This window comes from Jaculus jaculus, chromosome 7 (genome assembly GCF_020740685.1).
Source record: "Jaculus jaculus isolate mJacJac1 chromosome 7, mJacJac1.mat.Y.cur, whole genome shotgun sequence".
NCBI classification, from domain to species: Eukaryota; Metazoa; Chordata; class Mammalia; order Rodentia; family Dipodidae; genus Jaculus; species Jaculus jaculus.
The window spans coordinates 40778647-40795561 of NC_059108.1; the positions used below are offsets into that span (position 1 = coordinate 40778647).

A 16915-nucleotide genomic window follows, 5' to 3' on the forward strand; every position below is an offset into this window, starting at 1 on the left:
GCCCTCTGAGCTGAAGACTCCAAGTTCTGCCGACAGCCTCTCCCCTGCACTCCAGCCACACGGCCCGACTTACCCTCCCACCGCTAGGGGAACTTGTGGTTAGCATCTCAGATTTAACCTGTCCAAAACCAACTCCTGAATGTCTCTCTTCTCCCCAAACAGTTTCTCTGGGTCTCATATCAGAACAGACTGGTTCTAAAGTCTGGACGCTTCTCAGCCTTCTACATCTATGTACAACCTGTCAGCAAATGCTGCCAGTTCTGACTTTCAAATGCAGCTCATACCTGACTACTTCCTGCCCCCCTCCTTGCCTGTGTGACGAGAATTGCCTGCTAACTTGTGCCTTTCCTTCCACCCTTTCCTCTTGTCAATCTAGTTCTATACAGCAGCCAGCAATCCTTCTGGAACACAGATCACAATTCACTTCTCAATGGTTTTCCATGCCACTTAAATCTGAACCACTTTCCAGGGTCGGTCACGGCATAAGGCCTCTCTCCCATCAGCGTTGTCCGGGCTCCCTTGACTTCTCTCAGCCTCTAGGCTGCTGCTGGTGCATGTCTACCTGGAACTTTCACAAGTGCAGGGCTTTCTGCCTGGATGCTCCACTGTCCCTCGGCTAACGCCACCACAGACTCCCTTCCTTCCTTTAGGTCCCTGTTTGAATGTCACCAGAGAATGTTCCTCCTCATCTTTCCAAAATAACATTGCTCTGAGCTGGAAAGAAATTGGTGGATAAATGCATGCCTTGCAAGAAGGAGGACCTGAGTTTAAGATCCAGAACCCACATAAAAATGCCAAGTATGGCCGGGCATGGTGGTGCACACCTTTAATCCCAGCACTCGGGAGGCAGAGGTTGGAGGATCATTATAAGTTTGAAGCCACCCTGAAATTACATAGTGAATTCCAGGTCAGCCTGAGCTAGAGTGAGACCCTACCTCGAAAAAAAAAAAAAAAAATTGCCGAGTACCATGATACACACCTGTAATCCCAGTACTTGGAAAGCTAGAAGGATCCCTGGGGCTCCCTGGCTGGTCAAGTTAAGCCTAGTTGGTATACTCTAGGCCAATGAGAGACCCTGTCTCAAAAAATGAGAAAAGGCCAGGGATGGTGGCACACGCCTTTAATCCCAGCACTCGGGAGGCAGAGGTAGGAGGATCACCTTGAGTTCGAGGCCACCTTGAGACTACGTAGTGAATTCCAGGTCAGTCTGAGCTAGATCAAGACCCAAACTCAAGAAAACAACAACAACAACAACAAAAAAAGTAAAGAAAAGAAAAAAAGGGGAGTGTTCCTGAGAATGACACCTGAGGTTGTCTTCTGGAATCCACACATACACATGGGCACCCACATATACATGAACCCATACACAAATGAACATGCACAATTGTGTATATACATACATACATACATACATACATACATGTATGCATATATACAAACACACAAATTTAAACAACTCTTTTTTTTTTCTTTGAGGTAGGGTCTCATTGTAGCCCAGGCTGACCTGAAATTCACTGTGTAGTTTCAGGCTTACCTCGAACTCAGGGTGATCACCTCCCAAGTGCTGGGATTAAAGGTGTGTGGCACCATACCTGGCTAAACAAATCTTTTAACAGTATTATCCTTATCCCTCCCTGTAATTTGCTTCTTGTAGCTGTTACCTATATAAATGTATATGATACAATAAATAAATATATATGTGTGTATATATAGTTTACAAATGTCTTTTCTATAATATGGACAGCTCCCCAAAGCAGGAATATCATGCTATGTGCTCCCTGCTAATTTCCAGTGCCCAGATAGCAAATTAAGAAATAATTACCTAACAGTTACTGAAATCTACATATCTCAGATACTTATTGAGCTGATATGTTTGCTAAGGATCCACTTTCTTGCTGTGTTTAAAGAAGGAATGCACAGGGTTGGGGTGAAGAAAGTACTTGCTGCTCAAGCCAGAGTTACCTGAATTCAATCCAAGTTCAATCCTCAGACTGTACATAAAAAGCCAGAAGCTGTGTGGCTGCTATAATTCAAGCAAGAGAGACGGAAAGGCAAAAACAGAAGAATCTCCTGGTAGCTCTTGGGAAATATAGCAAACAACAGCAGAACAAGAATCCAGAGTGAAAAACCTTGTTGTCTCCAATGAGGTGGACAGGTGAGGGTGGATCCAAAACCTGTTCTCTGAACTCCATAGACACACCATGGCATACATGCCTACACTCACATGTGTAAATACACACATGTAAATGAATGAAGGCTGGAGAGATGGATTAGCAGTTAAGGTGCTTCCTTGTGAAGCCTAAGGACCCATGTTTGACTCTCCAGATCTCCTGTTAGCCAGATGCACAAAGGTGAGGCAAGTGCAAGGTCACACATGCCCACTAGGTGGCCCAAGTGCCTGGAGTTCAATTTCAATGGCTTTGGCCCTGGCATGCCGATTCTCCTCTCTCTCTCTCTCTCTCTGTCTCTCTCTCTCTAAAATAAAATTAAAAAAAATATTTAAAACAAATGAATGAATATAAAATCCTCTCCTCATAAAAAAGAGGGTATGTAGAGAAAAATCCTTTCCTACTTGCTCCTTCTAAATTAAAAACAACAAATCACATGTTGTCATTGGAAAATAACTTTATACATCAAAAGAAGATACTTGTTGCCTTTTGTTTTTAAGATATAGTCTAAAGTATCCAAGGCCTTGATACATAACTGAGAATGATCTTGAACTTCTGATCCACCTGCCTTCACTTCCCAAGTGTTGGGATTACACCACCACTCCCAGTTTTCAAAAGGAGATATTTAAATGAGCATATCTCATACCCTAAATTCTGTCCTAATGAATGTACAAATATCACTATAATCTTTCCTTGTTATAATCTCACTTATCTTATGGGGAGGGGCAGTATGCTTAGATGTTCCCCCCAAAACACATGTAGAAGCCAACCAATTAATCTGCTAATCTGAATGCGTTTCTGCAGAAATTTACAAAAAGCTGGCAAGAGTGAGACCATGTTACCAGCAATAAGGACAACTTAGTTCATTAAGGTCCTTGAAAATGGTTACAATATTAAAAAAAAAAAAGAAGAAGAAGCTAAAATTTAACACACGTTTCAAGGTACTATACTTGAGGGGGACCAGATGGGACCTTCAAGGGATGACTTAGTCCTAAGGTGTTTGCCCCCACAAATGGAGTTACTCATCCATGGGCCAATGGGTTAGTCAAGAGAGGGTCTGGGACTGGAGAGATGGCTCAGCAGTTAAGGTGCTTGCCTTAACCTGTAAAGCCTCACAACCTGGGTTCAAGTCCCCAGTACCCACATAAAGCCAGATGTACAAAGTGGCACATACATCTGGAGTTTGTATGCAGTGGCTAGAGGCCCCAGCATACCCAGTCTCTCTCTTTGTGTGTGTGTGTGTGTGTGTGTGTGTGTGTGTGTGTATGTGTGTGTGTGTGTGTGTGTGTGTGTGCGTGTGTGTATGTCTGCTGTCTCTCTGCTCAAAAATAAATAAATAAAAATATTGTTTTTTAAAAAAGAGTGCGGGCTGGAGAGATGGCTTAGCAGTTAAGTGTTTGCCTGTGAAGCCTAAGGACCCCAGTTCAAGGCTCAATTCCCCAGAACCCACATTAGCCAGATGCACAAGGGGATGCATGCGTCTGGAGTTCATTTGCAGTGGCTGGAGGCCCTGGCATGCCCCCCCCCTTTTTTTCTCTTTCTCTCTCTCTCAAATAATAGATAAATAAATAAAATATATTTAAAAAAATAAGAGTTGGGCTGGAGAGATGGCTTAGCGGTTAAGCGCTTGCCTGTGAAGCCTAAGGACCCCGGTTCAAGGCTCGGTTCCCCAGGACCCACGTTAGCCAGATGCACAAGGGGGCGCACGCGTCTGGAGTTCGTTTGCAGAGGCTGGAAGCCCTGGCGCGCCCATTCTCTCTCTCTTCCTCTATCTGTCTTTCTCTCTGTGTCTGTCGCTCTCAAATAAATAAATAAAAATTTAAAAAAAAAATAAAAAAATAAAAAAATAAGAGTGGGTCCGTTATAAGTGCCAATTTGGCTCACTCCCTGGTACGTACCCCTCCCCCAGCACGATGCCGCACACTGCCCTGCGGCACTGCGCGGTAGGTGCACCCTCACGAGACGGGCTCTGACCTTGGACTCCTAGTCTCTCGAACCATGAGCAACACACTTTGCTCTTCATAAGCTCTCAGTTGGTGGCATGCAGGTATGGCAACGGCAATGAAAAAGGAGAGGGAGCTGCTATAGGACCGTCTACTTTACTTGTCTATGTGCAGACATACTTGATTACTTCTTGCCTGTGTATTTGCCTTCCATAAACATTTTTCTAAGTATATTTCAAGCTTTTTCAGGTAAATAAAGGAATAAATCGTCGTAAAGGAGGTGGCTAATCTGTACTTCCCTCTTCCTATAAAACCAGGTGTGGTGGTGCACTTGGGAAACAGACGTAGGAGGACCGTTATGAGTTCAAGGCCTGCTTAGAAATACAAAACAAGTTCAAGGTCAGCCAGGGCTAGAGTGAAACCCTATCTTGAAAGAAAAACAATCCAGAAAACCCCTGGAAAATTGTTGTCTGGCCTCTAATTGAGACTGTCCTATGATGAGAAACTATATATAATAAGATAGTCCACCTCCATTTTAACCATTAGGAAGTCAAAAAAGACCTAGTCAAGTTAAAGTTCACTCTTCTAATTTCCACCTGTCCCCGAGAACTGCCTATGAACTATGAGAAAGAAAGTGTCACTTCTCCTCTGCACGTCCATTTTCCTGTTCTTCAAGGATGCTTCCCCACAGGCAAAGTCCCAATAGTTACACTTCCTGTGAAGCTGCCTGGAAGGTTTATATCCACATTTCTGGAGACCAAAAATCAGTTTATGACCTTTAATTTTCTAAATCCCTAAATTCTCCACAATCAAACCATTTTTCCAAGATAAGAATTATTAGCAAACCAAGACTTTTAGCAACAAATGGACTGGCCAAGACACCATGCACAAGCACCTGAGCCCTCACTGCAGAGACAGCAGCTCCTCTACGTCACCTGACAAGACCACTACGCATGCTTTCCGCCCATCACTTCAGACACCTGAGCATTGTCTGAACACGTAAACTTTACATGACATGTCTATTTCCATTGACCCAACAGATCATGTGCTTTAGAAAGCGTAGAGAAGAACAAAATCTTCAAAGGCGAGTTCAAAGACACAATGAAGCAGCTTTGGTGATTGCTCTGGTATTCCCACAGCCGTCTTTCCCATGCCCTGTGGTCTGTCCCCCACTTGAGAGGCTGGTTTTTCTAGCACTACATCTGCACTTTTCATCTTCATCTCTCCTTTAGCTCAGAATTCCCATTTCCTTCAAAATATCCCTGCAATTTCCTGAGACTTATGACCAAAATAACAGCATTGTGTGACAATAGCAGAGGAAGCGTCCGGTGTGTTTGTTGGCTTCTATACTATCTGCAATACCAAATTACTTCCCTGGGCTTACTGTGAAGGTATGATCAGCCTGATACCCAGTTGGGAATGAAGCAGGTTCCTCTGTGATAAGGAAAGAGGGAGACGGTTCAGAGGTTAAAGGTGCTTGCTTCTAAAGCTTGTTGGCTCAGGTTCAATTCCGCACTACCCACACATAAAGCCACATACCCAGGGTGGCACATGGATCTGGAGTTTATTAACAGTGGCAAGAGGCCGTGACTGTACTGTCTTTCTCTTTCTGTGTGTGTATCAAATAAGTAAGTACAAATGTTTTTTAAAATGTGTTTGAGGGCTGGAGAGATGGTTTAGTGGCTAAGGCATTTGCTTGTGAAGCCTAAGGACCCGGGTTCGATTCCTCAGTACCTATGTGAACCAGATGCACAAGGTGGTGCATACATCTAGAGATTGTGTGCAGTGGCTAGAGGCTCTGGCATGCCCATTCCCTCTCTCTCTGGGTGCTTCTTCCCCTTTCTCACTCTCTCTCTCAAATAATTAAGTGTTATTTTTAAAAATGTGAAAAACGTGTCTGAAATACAATACTTACGTGCCCCAGTGCACTTTGATGGAACAAGTCTTCTGCATAACTCCAAACCCTTGCATTTCTTCCGTGTCATCAAAGTAGGAGTTTAGGAGTCCCAGTCCTTCTGGTTCGGTAAACAAGTCAATCTGACTGATTCTGTAATCCTGAAAACATATGCACGTGCACAAGTAATACATTTACAGTAATAAATGCACCCTGTGTGTAAGCAGTAAGCTCACTCTTTTTCTTACAACTGATTAGAATAAGCTTCAAATCTATGTATACAGTCCACAGGGCACCTGGCATTTCTCTCTTTCCTGTTTACACCCCGGCCATCATAATGTGCTTCCTCTAAATCAGACACACTGCTTGGTCACATTCAGATAGTCAGAAACATTTTTCTCTCATCCTCACTTTGGCTCCTTTGCTCTGAAGCAACTTTCCAAGTGCAGAGATGCTAGTCCCTGAATGCCAGCCCTTGGGTTCTTGGCTCAGCTATGGTTTTGTGCCCTCCACAGTAACCTCCTTTCCTGTGAGTAGCTCCCAAGATGCTAGTTTGCCTACAGTGGAAAGGGTGTAACCATGCGCTCATGGGAACTTAAGGACCTCCGCACTGTGGTCACTGCTGCATGTCCCACAACTCCTTGGGTCCATCAAGCCTTCTTCAAAGGCCTTCTCTAGGATGACTGCATTACTCAGAATGTTCATTTTCCTCAAGGTAGGGTCTCACTCTAGCCCAGGATGACCTGAAACTCTTTCTATAGCCCCAGGCTGGCCTCAAGTTCAGGCTGATCCTTCTACCTCAGCCTCCTGAGTGCTGGCACTACAGGTGTGCACCACCATGCCTGGCTTTGAATCAGATTTTCACTGACTCGCTTGTATGATGCTGAGCTAAGTGAACTGTGCTGTAGGAAAAAAATATTCACACTTGGGGCAGTTCAGGGGAGGCACTTTCAAACATGACCAACTTCCTGATGAACCCAAAGCTGTGACCATCTTCTATGTTTCATGTTGCAAGAAAGCATGTGTCAGAGTGGCCTTGAACTCAAGGCCATCCTCCTACCTCTGTCTACTGAGTGCTGAGATTAAAGGCATGCACCACCATGCCTGGCTCTGGAAAGATTTTTTTTTAAGCTAGAAGTAACCTTCAAATCCACTGAAAGAGGAAATAATAAATAAATGTTGGCAAATCATGTATGGAGTAAATAAGAAATGGTACTGCATTGTTTCAAGTATAATGTTCGGCTAACCTTCAAGGCAGGTAATAACATGAAAAGCATTTGCTACATCAGCCATGATTATTTGAACAATAAATACAATGCAGGCAAAACAGTTCATTAATGAAGACACCTTGAAATAGGATTCCTCCTATCTTATATATGGCCTTTCACCCTGTGACTTCACATAATTAAAAAAATTCAGCTGGCTGGGCATGGTGGCGCACACCTTTAGTCCTAGCACTAGTAGAATCACTGGGAGTTCAAGGCCACCCCGAGACTACATAGTGAATCATCTCAGCCAGGGCTAGAGCGAACCCAAACCTCAGAAAAGAAAAAGAAAAAAAGGCTAGGGTGATGTCTTGGCAGTTAAAGGCACTTCCTTGCAAAGCCTGCTGGCCTATTTTTGGTTCCCTAGTACCCAAGTCAGATGCACAACTTGGCACATGTGGCTGGAGTTTCTTTGCAGTGGCAGGAAGCTCTAGTGTGCCTATACTCACTCACTCTCTCCCCCCCCCCTGTGGTTAATAGGTAATAGTAATAGAAAATAAATAAAATCTTATTTAAAATGGGGCTGGGGAAATGATTCAGTGGTTAATGGCACCTGTTTGCCAAATCTGCTGACCTGGTTTCAATTCCCTAGTAACCACATAAAGCCAGATGCATGAAGTGGTATATGAATCTGCAGTTTGCTTGCTGCAGCAAGAAGCCATGGCACACCCATTCTCTCTGCATCTCCGTCTCTCTCTACCCTCTCACATAAGCAACTGAACTGGAGCCCGGTGTGGTGGTATACCTCTTTAATCTCAGTATTTGAGAGGCTGAGGTAGGAGGGTTGCCATGAGTTCAAAAGTCAGCCTGAATTACAGAATGAGTTTTAGGTCAGCCTGGGCGAGAGTGAGGCCCTACCTCATACAGTAATAACAAAACCCACTAAACTGGACACACTGGTATATGCCTATGAACATGCTCCCCTCCCCTGCCACAGGGAGAGTCTGAGGCAGCAGAATTGCTGCAAGCCTGAGAACAGTCTGGGTCATACAACAAGAAAAATCTATGAAAAGATCAATGATTTAGAGTACTCATTATTTCAAAGTCTCTCAGAAATGTTGACCTAAAGCCAAGCAATGGTTGGTTCATGCCTGTAAACCCAGCACTGGGGAAGTAGAGGCAAGAGGATCAAGAAGGAGTTCAGCCAGGCATGGTGGTGCATGCCTTTAATCCAAGCACTCAGGAAGCAGAGGAAGGAGGATCAGCATGAGTTCGAGGCCACCCTGAGACTATATAGTGAATTCCAGGTCAGCCTGAGCTAGAGTGAAAGCCTACCTCAAAAAAAAAAAAAAAAAAAAAAAAAGGAGGAGTTCAATCAACACTAAATCAGATTGCCAACAGGCCTGCCATGACTCAGGGAACGTTGGAGAAGATTACAAGAGCCACAGAGTGGGTAGGAATACCCTGAGGCATGATCTCCCCTCCCCCCAGAGCTACCCTACAGGGACTGACTGAGGCCTTCATGACTCCCAAAGTGAATACCTAAGCCCACTGAATTGGGCCCCCAGGGTAACAGCAGCAGAGGTGAGGGGATAAAAAAGTATAACCTGTTATATATAAAATAATTTTTTTTAAAAAAAGAAGGGGGCTAGAGAGATGGCTTAGCAATTAAGTGACTGGGCCTGCAAAGCCAAAGGATTCAAGATGGATTCTCCAGGACCCATGTAAGCAAGATGCACAAATTGGCACATGTGTCTGAAGTTTGTACTGGATGAAGGCCCTGGCATGCCCATCTCTCTATCTGCCTCCTCCCCCCGCCCTCAAATAAATAAAATAAAAGACATTTTAAAAAGGAAGAGGCTGGAGAGATGACTCAGTGGTTAAGGTACTTGCCTGCAAAGCCTAACGATCTGGGATCACTTCCCCAGGACCCATGTAAAGCCAGATGCACAAAGTGGTGCAATTCACCTAGAGTTCATTTGCAGTGACTAGAGGCCCCAGGCTGCTAATTCTCATTCTTTCTCTCTCTACTTGCAAATAAATAATTTAAAAAACAAAAACAAAACAGGAGTTTCAAGGCCAGTTGCAGCCACATAACATGTTCATATCTAGCCGAGGCTACATGAGACCTGGTCTCAAACAATCAAATAAATGAATGGAAATACTGAATGAATGGAAATACTGAAGAGATAGGTGACACTTTCCTCTGACAAAAATTATTAGGCATTTCTACTGGTTCTCATTTCAGAACCTTCTGTTTTTCTCTCCTGCACTTTATAATATCCATCACTAATACACAAAATTGTGGTTCAAATAACCCACTCATAAGACACCATTGATTATATTTTTTACAAATAAGCCACAAAGAAAGATGTTGATAACACTTTCCTCCTTGATGATTGAGCAAGAATATTCCTGAACCTATATATTGGCCTCAAATATGTCAAATAATTTTTTACGTAGGAAAAAGTTAGTTTGGCTCTTGAGTTCAAGGTTTCATTGCTTTGGGCCAAAAATAAACCTGTATCTCATTGGCAGTACGTGTAAGTAACACATGGTGGTCAGGAAGAGACATGGTACAGGTTCAGATAATATTGTTAAACCCACAGAAAACCTGGGTCCAGCTATACATTAAATTATTTTTAGATTATCTTTCCAAAATGGAGCTTCTACAAACTCCTTCAAGTAGTCAGAAATCAGTAGCAATCAAACACTAAGTTAAGGTAGGTGTAGTGGGGAACGCCTTTAATTCCAGCACTTGGGAGGCAGAGGTAGAAGGGTGTTGTGAGTTCAAGGCCAGTTTGGGACTACAGAGTAGGTTCCAGGTCAGCCTGGGCTACGGTGAGATCCTACCTTGAAAACAAACCAAAACAAAAAAAAAATATGTTAAGGAAAAATCTATTCATAATGACCTCATCACAGAACTAGGGAGATGGCTCAGTGGTTAAAGACACTTGGCAAGCCTGCTGGCCCAGGGTTCAATTCCCCAGTATTCACATAAAGCCAGATGTACAATGTGGCATATGCATCTAGAGTTTGTAGTGGCAAGAAGCCCTGGCATGCCCTTTCTCTCTCTGTTTCTCCCCTCATAAATAATTATTTTAAAGAACTCATCCCAGCCAGGTTACTAAGTAAAGTACACCTGGGAGACGCAAATGGGAGCTAGGAGGAAAGCTTTAAAGATTTCTCATGAAAAATACCTAACACTTAGGGTGTTTCTTTTCTAATTCATTTAAGGTATAAAAAATACTTAAATTATAGAACACACATCCAGACAATACCAATCACTTATTTCATAAAATGAACATTTCCCTTACAGTAAGAACCATCCCTGACAGTATGTCCTTGGAGAATGAATGAGATGTATGTTGGCCACAACCTACCTGCACCACGTGCCTGATTGAGCCGATCACTACAGGCTTATCACACTCTGCTTCTTCATTTCTTTCCAAGGCCTCCTCCATGCCCCAGAGACCAGAGAGTTCCAATTCACCTTCTTCTAAGGGGATGGAGTGACCTTCAAAATTGGCTTTCTCATATAAAATCCAACTAAGAAAAAACACACACACATACACACAGAAAATCAATAGCCTTTAAATTAAACAAACAAACAAAAAAGAAATCAATAGCCTTAGTGAGGGAATAGGTTTGATTACTTAAATATTCTGGCTAACATATACTGTATATCCATAACCAATTCTCTAGTAACTAAAATAGGACAAACTAAGACAAACTTTACTAAGCTTTTTCCCTAAAACAGAGTTTATTTACAGAGTTGTATTAAGCATCTAATAATTAAAGAACTATACAAGTATCTTGGAGAATGTCTGCTTTATCACCAAGACAAGAGCTATCAATGTTTCATGGAATTACAAGTCAGTAGGGAGTTATAAAATGATAATACAGGAGAAAAAATGGATGTATATTATAGCATTTTTCCTTATATGTGTGGAAAACTTCTTTTGTTTTGTTTTTTGGAGGTTCCCCCCTCCCCAAGGCAGGGTCTCACTCTGGCTCAGGCTGAGCTGGAACTCACTCTGTAGTCTTAGGGTGACCTCGAACTCATAGGGATCCTCCTATCCTCCTACCACTGCCCCCCCACGTGCTGGGACTAAAGGTGTATACCACTACACCTGGCTAGAAAACTTTTCTCTAGAGGAACATTAATGTGTGCATTAGAGTTGAGTTAATATGTATGTTGATACAAAGTTAATGGGAAGTATTTTTAAAATATTTTCGATGGCACACACCTTTAGTCCTAGCACTGGAGAGGCTGGGGTAGGAGGCCAGGAATTCAAGGCCAGTCTGAGGCTACAAAGGTCAGCCTGGCTTAGAGTGAGACCCTCCCTTGGTGGGGGAGGAGTTCTCCCCAACAGCCAAACACTAACAAAAGCCTCTCATCAATCCCTGTCTGTGCTGCTCTTAACTGCCTGTGCTTTAAGAAAAAGCCAACAAGAGTTGTGGGGAAAAAGGGGGGAAGGTAACTTTCCCTATAAAATCAGAACTTTTTTTTTAATTTGCTTTTGAACAATTTTTCACGTTTCTAATTTGAGAATGAAAGATAATTTTATTTTTCTATTGAATACATTGAATATGTAGAAAAACATTAAAATACTAAAAACAAAATTACAGGACTGGAGGGATTGCACAGTGATTAAAGGCATTTGCTTGCAAAGCCTGACTACTTGGGTTGAGTCCTCAGTTCTTATGTTAAGGCAGATGTACACAATGATACATGTGTCTAAAGCTCATTTGCAGTAGCAAGATGCTCTGGTATACCCATATTCATTTTCACTCTCTCTCTCTCCTTGCAAATAATAAAATATTTTTAAAATATGGCCAGGCGTGGAGGCACACGCCTTTAATCCCAGCACTTGGGAGGCAGAGGTAGGAGGATCACTGTGAGTTTGAGGCCAGCCTAAGACTCCATCGTGAATTCCAGGTCACCTTCAGCTGGAGTAAGAGCAAGACCCTACAAAAGAAAAGGAAGGGAGGGAGGGAGGGAGGGAGGAAGGAAGGAAGGAAGGAATAACATATTTAATCAAATGGTTACCAGAAGAAAAGCTTACTAGCTTTAAAATCATGACTGGACCTGAGGGCACAGACCTGTAATTCCAGTTACTCCAGGAGGCGGGAGGATCATAAATTCAAGGTCAGTTTAGTTCAAGGCCAGCCTAAGTAAAGTAGTGAGAGCCAGTCTCAAAATAAAAAGGAAGGCTGGGATTGTGGTGCATGCCTTTAATCCCAGCACTTGTGGGAGGCAGAGGTAGAAGGATCACCATGAGTTCAAGGCCACCCTTAGACTACATAGTGAATTCCAGGTCAGCCTGGGCTAGAGTGAGACCCTGCTTTGAAAAAGATAAAATAAAATAAAAAGTAAAAGAAGATTGGGGATATAGTTCGGTGGAAGAGTGCTTGCCTAGCATGCATGCGGTTCAATCTCCAGTACTTCAAAAAGAAAAGAAAACAAATTTAATCTAATGTCTAGAGCTCTGTCCTCTTCATTCTCAACAAGGGTACCGGTAGCTCCTGAGCATAAGTATGCCAGGTCAGTGATTTTGTTCTCAGATGTTTTTCTTCACTCAATTTTTTGTTCATTGCCAAGAAGCAATTAATTTGGTAGAATAATCTTAGAAATTGTCAAAATATTTATATTTTCAGCATTTTTTTACAGAAAAATATCTTTTATCAGAAAGTTGCAAAGTAAAGCCTGGCAAGATGTCTCCGTGGATAACAGCACTTGCTGCACAAGTCTAAGCACCCGAGTTCAATAGCCAGCGACCCCACAAAAGCCAGGGGTGCGGCTGGATGGCTCAGTGGCTAAAGGCACTTGCTTGCAAAGTCTGCCAACCCAGTTTCAAAATTCCCCAGCACCCATATAAAGACAGAGGCAAAAAGTAGTACAAATAGCTAGCATTCAATAGTTGCAATGGTAGGAGATCCTGGTGTTTCTATATATATTTATACACACACACGCACACACACATGTGCACACACACATACACACAAACTACATGCAAATAAATAACTAAAAAGACAAAAAAAGAAGAAGAAGAAAGCAAGCAAGCCTGGCTTGGCCATAGAAGCCTGCAACCCCCTACTGAGGGGAGGCAGAGACAGAAGAATACTGGGGTTCACTGCTCAGCTGGTCTAACTGAAAAATGGGTGAGTACCAGGTTCAGTGAGACTCTGTCTCAAGGAAATAAGGCAAAAGAATAATGGAGTAGGGTACCCAACATCCTCCTCTGGCATCCACAGATGTATACACAAGGTATGCTCATTTGTACACACACATGCATACATGCCACATATACCCCCCCACACACACACCCTAAAAATCAAAGAATTTAAAAATGTAATTGTAAAGTAAATTAAATTTTAGGTTAGTTCTTCTCTAAACTGTCATAAATTAGCAAAAATATCTTTCCTTATAGATTTGTTTGCTTGCTCCTTTGTCTGAGACAGGGTCTTGCTATGTAGCCCAAGCTAGCCTTAAGCTCACAGCTTCCTGAGTGTTGGGATTGCAGGTGTAAGCTACCACATTCAGCTCCTTACAGAATTTCAAAATTTCAAAAATATCTGGCCATTAAACAGGACAAGCACAATTCGTACCAACCTCGTTTAAAACTCATGAACAAAAACAATAGCATATTGTGGGCCCTGATGTATGATTAACCCAAATCAATGTCATGTGGAGATTCATGAAGAAAATACAATTATTTTATTGCACTTTTCTGATTTTTCTACCATGAATGTGCACTACTCCTGTAATAAGAAACCATGTCTCTGAGACCTGCATTTTTTAAATTACTTACTTTTTTGAAAGTAGAGAGAAAGAGAGAGAGTGTGGGCACACCAGGGCCTCCTGCTACTGCAAACACACTCCAGACACACATGCCACTTTGTGCATGTGGCTTTATGTGTGTGCTAGAGAACTGAACTGGGGCTGTCAGGCTTTGCAAGCAAGTGCCTTTAACTGCTGAGCCATCTCCTGAGCCCATGCATTTATTTTACACTGACAATTCACATTGATAAAGGCATAATTACAAACAGTGAGGACCAAAAAGGTAACTGAAAAGTGCGCGCGCGCGCACACACACACACACACACACACACACACACACGGTGAGTGAGCATTGCTCTTACCATCCTCTAACGACTTTTACAAGTATCACTGGGGAGAGTCGCCAAGAGCTGCAATCCTGAATGTCCCTGAAAACTTCAATGCACTCTTCAGAGACATCGGGCTCGCTGAATATCACCACCTACAAGACAATGAAATGTCAGCACAGGGTCCTGCCTCACAAACAGATACAGTCCAGATTGGAAATGACAACTAATTTACCTTCCCAGGCCGGGGATTCAGTTTATTTTGTATGCTTCCTCTCAGCGTCTGGAATCAGATGAACAAAACACAATAAACAAAAACAAAAACAAAAACAAAAAAACAGGAAACAATTACAACTATATATAGCTGTCTTTCTCTACCTATGTTCATCTAAATAAGATCATATTTCCCTGAGAATTTAACATTTAACAATTTAACTTTAACATTTAATTTAACAACATTAAAATATGGCAATTCAAGCTGGGCATGGTGGCGCACGCCTTTAATCCCAACACTTGGGATTAAAAGCGGGAGGCAGAGGCAGGAGGATCTGCATGAGTTTGGGGCCACCCTAAGACTATATACATAATAAATTCCAGCCCAGCCTGGACTAGAGTGAGACCCTACCTTGAAAAATCAACAAAAGAAAACAAAAAAGCCAACACAGCTTTGTGCCAAAATTGTATTAAAACTCTCTGAATGTACAAGCTTTTTCCCACCTTTCTAAATTTGCCATTTCAATGCTTCACTTAAATATATATTGGATATTTCCTAGAAAATTCAGGGCCCAAAAGTCAGACCTGTAAGAGCTTATAAATCAATCTCAGAGTAATCTCAAACGCAAAAAAGAAATTAGAGCTGGGTGTGGTGGCACATTCCTTTAATCCTAGCACTCAGGAGGCAGAAGTAGGAGGATCATTGAGAGTTCGAGGCCACCCTGAGATTACTTAGAGAATTCCAGGTCAGCCTGGGCTACAGTGAGACCCTACCTGAGGGGGGAAAAAGAAAAAGAAAAGAGCCGGGCGTGGTGGCGCATGCCTTTAATCCCAGCACTTGGGAGGCAGAGGTAGGAGGATTGCCATGAGTTCGAGGCCACCCTGAGACTCCATAGTGAATTCCAGGTCAGCCTGGGCTAGAGTGAGACCCTACCTCAAAAAAACAAAAAAAAAAAAAAAAAAGAAAAGAAAAGAAAGAAATTTGAATGTAAAATCACTTATCTAGAAAGAGTTAAGTAAACTTCATGTGTTCACATATAAACATACTCTCTAAATCTATAAATATTGTGTTGTCATAGGAACATCTATGATCATGTAACAACTGCTAGTCTAAATAAAGATGCGTATGACTGGGCACAGTGGCACAGTAATATAATCCCAGCTATAGGGGAGGCTGAGACAGGAGAATAACAAATTTAAGGACTACCTGGATTGCACAGTGGGATTAAACCCCCTTCTTGGGAATGTAACAAGACCTTGACTCAAAATAAAAAGTAAAAAGAAGGCTGGGGATGTAACTAGGTTTTAGGGCACTTGCCTAGCAGACTCTGGGTTCAATCCTTAGTACAGGGAGGGAGGGAGGGAGGGAGGGAGGGAGGGAGGGAGGGGGAAAAGTGTACATGGTGTATTTCACAACATACATTGCACATGGTATTTTTGATCTCCCTTTTTTGATGGACAAAATACCTTTTTTATATGCTTCAAAACTAATCATTTTCAGAGTCATCTGACAAAACAAGTAAAACTGGAAATGTATAAGACAATAAAAATAATAATTATGCATGTAAAAATATTACACAACATGGACTACTTCCAAAGCTGGCCAGGAGACTCTTCTGACACCTGCCTTTGCTCTCTTCTTGCATCACACCAGTCCACAAGACCAGAGCTAGGCCAGTGAAGACTTCCAGAAACAAACCCTATCTATAGCATGCCTAAGGAGGTAGTTGAAGGAAATGCCTAAAATTCAAAACAAAACTCAAGTACAACACTAATGATAAACTCTATAGGCAACAAAGGCTAGGACCTAAAGAAACACTTTAGGGTTTTTTTTTTTTAAGGGTAACTTTTTGATTTTTATTTACTTTGAGACAAAGGATATTTTGTACTTTTTAATTTGCAAGCAGTGGAGGGGGAGGGAGAGAATGGGCACACCAGGGTCTCTAGCTGCTACAAATGAGCTAGTTTTATAAGTAAGAAGTGATCTTTTGTCCATTCCAGGCTTTTCTCTTACAAAAGCACAGATGAGCACAAGGCCCAGGACGTGTGATGACATCATTGTTCTGGTGGTTTTTAGGTTCACATTTTTCTCAGCGTTAGTACTTAATACAGTTCTGACAAGCATCACTACATAGACAAAAGTTCTTGGAGTTCTCAGCTTTCAAACATAAATAATCAACAAGCTTGAAATCATTGGTTTGCAACAAAAAAGTAGATATGTAATATTCTTGGTAACATACGTGTGTGCGTGTGTGTGTGTGTCTTTGGTTTTTGTGGGGCAGTGTCTGACTAGGTAGCCCAGGTAGGCTTTGAACTTGCAATCCTTCTGCCTCAGACTTCTGAGTGCTAGGACTATAGGAACTCAGGATTATACCCAAGCAA

General features: G+C 42.3%; 1 protein-coding gene and 1 non-coding gene across 2 annotated transcripts in view; one reads left to right on the forward strand and one right to left on the reverse strand.

Annotated features, from left to right (window-relative positions):
- Positions 1 to 16915, reverse strand: part of Crybg1 (crystallin beta-gamma domain containing 1) — a 260270-nt gene that overhangs the window by 40277 nt on the left and 203078 nt on the right. Inside the window, exons 5-8 of the mRNA XM_045154300.1 lie at positions 14556 to 14603; positions 14357 to 14475; positions 10594 to 10759; positions 6027 to 6166 (exon numbers count right to left, since the gene is read on the reverse strand). Coding sequence (XP_045010235.1) covers positions 6027 to 6166; positions 10594 to 10759; positions 14357 to 14475; positions 14556 to 14603 — 473 coding nt within the window. The remainder of the gene's footprint in view (positions 1 to 6026; positions 6167 to 10593; positions 10760 to 14356; positions 14476 to 14555; positions 14604 to 16915) is intronic.
- Positions 2931 to 3061, forward strand: LOC123462639. The gene has a single exon (XR_006638425.1). It is a non-coding gene; the product is annotated as a small nucleolar RNA SNORA33 (small nucleolar RNA).